At 38.7% G+C, this 5,516-nt stretch overlaps 1 protein-coding gene across 1 annotated transcript; it reads right to left on the bottom strand.

Annotated features, from left to right (window-relative positions):
- LOC145793905 (uncharacterized) lies at positions 1-5,217 on the bottom strand. Its single transcript, XM_082876799.1, has 8 exons — positions 4,859-5,217; positions 4,670-4,769; positions 4,530-4,593; positions 1,000-1,029; positions 660-910; positions 373-579; positions 204-293; positions 1-108 (listed from the first exon to the last, which is right to left on the bottom strand). Exons 1-8 carry the CDS (start codon positions 5,215-5,217, stop codon positions 1-3), a joined length of 1,209 nt encoding a protein of 402 aa, XP_082732925.1.
- Positions 5,218-5,516: the final 299 nt, after the last annotated feature.

Here is a 5,516-nt window from a genome sequence, read left to right as displayed (position 1 = left end):
TCAAAGGTGTTTGGAAACTACCAAGGTTTGAATAACCTTTGGGTCATCTACTCTACGTGTCATAAGCCAAACATTCATCTTATCAGTAGACTCCTCCTTACTGGTCATCTGCAATTTTTTAGAAATATGAAAATTAGAATGTAAATAATTTGTAAATATACAATGTTTATTTATATACAAAAATAAAACAATAAAATGTAAACCTCATGCCGTATCTGAGAGAAAGTAGTACGCCCTGTGGTATGAGCTATGCCGTGAGCTCGCCGATTTTTAGCGTTCCTACTTGCGATTTTCTATAACAGGTTCGACAAATGTGAGTATGTAAATATGATTTGTATGTTTACATATCATAAATATAACTTATTTGTATACCTCAGCATCGGAAGTACGCCAATACTCCACAAGTTCTTCCCACTGGCTTGGCACAATGTGCATAGGAACATCATCCTTCAGATTAGGATCAGAACTTCTAGGCTTGAAATACTTAGCCTTAAGCTTGTTCTTGTGATCCTTCCATATGCTGTTGCAGTTTTTCATGCAGATTGGCTTGTACTCCTCTGGACATATATTCAAATTGTCCTATAAAACACAATTTCAAAGTTTAAATAATAATAACACAATTTTGGAATTCGAATTTGTGGACAAAAATATACTTTTACCTTCACATCCTTCCAGATAGCATCAATAATATCATCAGGCACATTGTTCCAGTCAAGAAAAGTAAGAGGAACAATGTTACCATTCCGCACAATAATGCCAAGTTGAGTAGTTAACTTAGCCACGTTATCCCCTATTGGGCAGTAATTTCCATCAAATTGTATGTCTAGCTTTTTACCAGTACCCCACTCTTTAATGCCCTTGGCACATCCTCTACCACGCCTAGTCGAGGTTGATGAAGAACTAACATGACCTGTGAGATACAATAACAATAAACAATATGCAATGGTAATAAACAAATGCAAATTTAAATAATGTGAATACAAATCATATCAAATAAACCTGAGGTGGGCTGTGAAGAAGTCGAAGGGTCTGTAAAATACAATGAGAATAAACAAGTTATATATTGTGACACCCCTGTTCCGTAGTATGTTAATTGGTCCTTAACATGATGTGATTATGTATTTTGATATGATTTTGTGTTCCACTATGTGAAAATATGTGGTTTGAAATTTTATCTGTTCATCGTAGGAATATCTGTTTGAGTAGTCTGTTTTGGAAATTTAATTGAGGGCCTTATCGGCCACGGAACCCGAAATTGATTACGCCATTGTGGTTGGCATAATTTTTAGGGCCTACGGTGAAATTTAATTGAAATTTGATTCTGGTCAATTTAAACTGATTAAATTGAGAAATTAAGTACCCCATTATTTTATATTAAAATATTTGTTAGTGGGGCTTGTTGTATATTTGTATTGCACTCTCCTTTAGCTCTCTTAAAACTCAAAATCTGAGTTAGACAATTGAGAGGGAGAGAGAGGCCGGCCATGGAGAGAAAAAGGGAGAGATTTGTGTAATTTGGGCTCAAGACTTGGGAATTTGAAGATCTAGCTCAAGATTTGGCTAGAGCTTGAGTGTTGAAGCTCTTAGGTAAGTGATTTCATGAACTCTTACTTGTAATTTGTAAGTTCAAGGGTTGTTTGTGATCAAGAACATGTAATGAGTTGATTTTTGTTGAGATTGAAGTCTTAGAACTCATGCATGTAAGAAATTACTTTGAAGTTGCATGTTTGAGCTTGAAACACATGATTCATGTGGAGTTTTGGGTAAAGCTCATATTGTAGTCGCCATTTGTACCATCTAAGTTGAGAATGATGAGCATCTCCCACATGCATGTACAAATCATGGGAGTATAAGTCTTGAATGTTGAATTTGAGCATGTTGATGATGGGTTTGAGACAATTTGGGACATGCATGTAGATAATTCATGTAATTGAGCTTCCTAATGTTGTAATCTGCATTAGTAGCATGTTAGCATGTGTAAATGTGTAATTTGAACCATTGCATGCAAGAAATGTAGATGGAAAACTGATTTGGAGCTCAAGAACACGATCTGGGAAACCCAGATTTTTGAGGTCCGCTCGAGCGGGGTAATGGCCGCTCGAGCGGGAAAATCGTGCTCCCAGCATTTTTGCAGAGTTGGATGCCCGCTCGAGCGGGACATTTCACGCTCGAGCGTGGATTTTTGTAGACGGACCTTCAGCTCGAGCGCATCTTTTGTGCAACCAGTACCTTGCAGGCCTTAAGGGTCCGCTCGAGCGGAGAATCTTACGCTCGAGCGGGGACCCTGTTTCCTGGAATTTTGTTCATGCATTCTGTGATTCGTTTTCCGTTCTCTTTCACTTGTAAGCACTCTTAGGCATGTGTTAAGCATTGTAAATGAGTTAATGAGATAAGAACAAAGCCTAAAGAGGAATATGTGAATTAAAGAACGGATTGAACTGTTAGTGACCCTTTTGTATTCATGAAATGTGTAGGGTCAAGCTCCAGGGCGCATCCACAAGCCGATCACTGTGAGTAATATCAATATTTGAAAACTTGTCAATACCCAATTGTTGTTCCCCTATAAATATTATGAGTTGTTAATTGGGATTGTGGACAAAAGTCTGACAAGAATAAATAAATGAATGGGCCAAAGGCCGTTTGACATGAATGAATGGGCCAAAGGCCGTTTGACATGAATGAATGGGCCCAAGGCCGTTTGACATGAATGAATGGGCCAAAGGCCGTTTGACATGAATGAATGGGCCAAAGGCCGTTTGACATGAATGAATGGGCCAAAGGCCGTTTGACATGAATGAATGGGCCGAAGGCCGTTTTGCCATGAATGGAAACCCGGATGGGCCAAAGGCCAGAATGTTTGGAACTACAGCTACTTGACTTGCATTACGTATAGTTATATATATGTTGCTGTTAAACAGAAGTATGAATTGGGCCCAAGGCCGTTTGGAGCATGTTGATCTACATATTGTTATGTAACTGTTATATTTGATATTATTCACTGGGCTATCGCTCACGCTCATTCATGTATTTGTAGGCGAGCCAAGGGAAGTCCAAACCCAGCCCCAGTGAAGTCTGCTAGGAACAACAGGAGTTTTGGGAGAGTCAGCCTTGTGCCTCGCGCATGAGACCATCCTTGCCCTTTTACTATGTACCTATGTTTTGTCTTGTTGGCAAGGACCCAGTGCATGTCTGTACATAGTCTGTTATAGGTTGACTCGTTTTGGACGATCCTGTCTGTAATGAATTTTATGAAGCTGTACTTTTGATGTGAGTTATTAACATATCTGAGTATGGTTTGTTTGATGTGCATATAAGCACGGCTCTATGGACAAAGTTTTTAATTTTGCTTCCGTTTGGCCCCCATTAACTCTGTTAAAATACATTTAGAACAGTTTGAGGCCGTAGGTAATCTCATGATTACGGGCCGGTTACGTCCTTAACCCACGGGGGCGGGTTCGGGTCGTGACATATATAATGAGCATAAATAAATGTATGTTTAAATAATTTTCATACAAATCAAAGCAAATTTATATACCTGCGGATGGCTCATAAGCTGATGATGATAGTTGTTGTGGTGGCACTGATGGTGGACGCACCGATGGTAGGCGTGGAGGCTGAGTACATGGTAGCTGCTGTGGTGCCACTAAAGGCCCTTCCGATAGTGGCCAATGTGATGCCTCCTCTGATGGTGGTGCTACTGATGTCCTGTTATGTAGCACATCAGACATCATGCGCCGGGGATGATCAGGCTTCCTCTTCCTTCCCATAATAATCTGCAAGCAATATAACATTAATTGACATTAGAAACATAGACAATGGTTTGTTATCAACTATAATATGACATTAATTGAACTAATACAATTACAAAGACAAAGTAAATTAAGAAATTGATGATTAACTACAACCTTGGCTTTAATTGAATTATTAATGTTTCCACCACTATCAGCCTATTTGAACATCAACTGTTTCCCCTTCTGCGGCTTCCCTCACCCAACCAACTTCTTCATCACGAAGCATTATATTTTCTTCCAATTGTTGGCTCATGTATGGCTCGATTTGTGGATCAGTCGAACTCATATCAAATAAACCTCTTTGAGACATCTTCACCACGACTTGCCAGTCCGGTTGTAACGGGTCTGCAACATACCAAACTTGCTCTGCTTGGGATGCCAAGATGAAAGGTTCATTGGTAATTCGATCATCTCGGTACAACAAATGATTGAAGTTCACCAACGTGAAATTGAAGACATCTTCTTTCTTTCCGTGAATGTTGTCAATCCAATCACACTTAAACAACACATGTTTCTTCTCATTGGAATATCGAATCTCAACAATATCTGTCAATTGTCCATAATAGTACACAGACCCCACACGAGGATTCTTGTCTTTTCGACTAGCATAACTTATGGTATCTGCCTTCAAAGCTACACCACAATTTTGTGTGGCTCGACGATCATCCATGGCCTTTACTCAATACCGAAACCCATTCAGTATATACCCGTTGAACCTCCTTGCCAAGTTATGAAGACAATTTGCCAATAGAATAATCTCTTCAGAAAATATGACATCAGTAGTCCTTCGCAAAGTTTGGACCTATTTTACACGAAAATGTAAAATTTAAAATGTAGTTCAACTTAAGTAACTAGAATCTATAGAGTTAAATACATACATGTTCCTTGAACCAAATGTGAAAAGTTTCAAAATGTTCACGCCGAAGCTGATGATCGTCAACACGAGGCATTTTGAGCTTAAGTACTTCAAGGTGTTCGCTGTGTAAATTGAAATTTTAGCAATACAAAAATTTTTGTAGAAAATTCAATAAAACATAATAAAATATTGAGTGAGTGACTTAACCTACTTTATGAATGGTTGAACCGCGCTTGTATTGAATAAGATGTACCGATGAGCTTGTACCCAAGAAGTATTATCAAGATAAAAGCTTGTGTTTTCACCAATAGCATGACCCAAATTATCAGCACCACTATAGTTCCTCATGGGTCGACTAGATTTGGTTTCCACATCATTGAGATATTGTGCACAAAAATTCATGCATTCTTCCATAAGATATCCTTTAGCAATTGATCCTTCAGGATGAGCTCTATTACGCACGTATTGCTTCAAAGTAAGAAGATACCTCTCAATTGGATACATCCATCGAAACTGAATCGCTCCATCCAATAAGGCTTCATCAGCTAGATGTATAGGCAAGTGCTTCATTATATCAAAAAAACTCGGAGGAAATATTTTCTCTAGATGACAAAGTGTTATAGCGATACGATCTTGAATATATTGCAAATCCGTCGCACGATTCACTTTTGAAGACAATTGTCTAAAGAAATTGCTCAATTCAATCAAGGGTTCAATTACATTCTTCGGTAACGATCTTCGAATAGCCAATGGAATAAGTTGTTGCATCAGAATATGACTATCGTGGCTCTTAAGACCCCTAATACTTCTATCATGTGAGCGCACACGACGTAATATATTGGATGAATACCCGTCGGGAACTCTTACTT

Source organism: Camellia sinensis, chromosome 6 (assembly GCF_055761805.1).
Source record: "Camellia sinensis isolate YWXY chromosome 6, ASM5576180v1, whole genome shotgun sequence".
NCBI classification, from domain to species: domain Eukaryota; kingdom Viridiplantae; phylum Streptophyta; class Magnoliopsida; order Ericales; family Theaceae; genus Camellia; species Camellia sinensis.
Note: the sequence above shows the minus strand (reverse complement) of the source record. Positions and strands in the feature narration are given on the sequence as shown.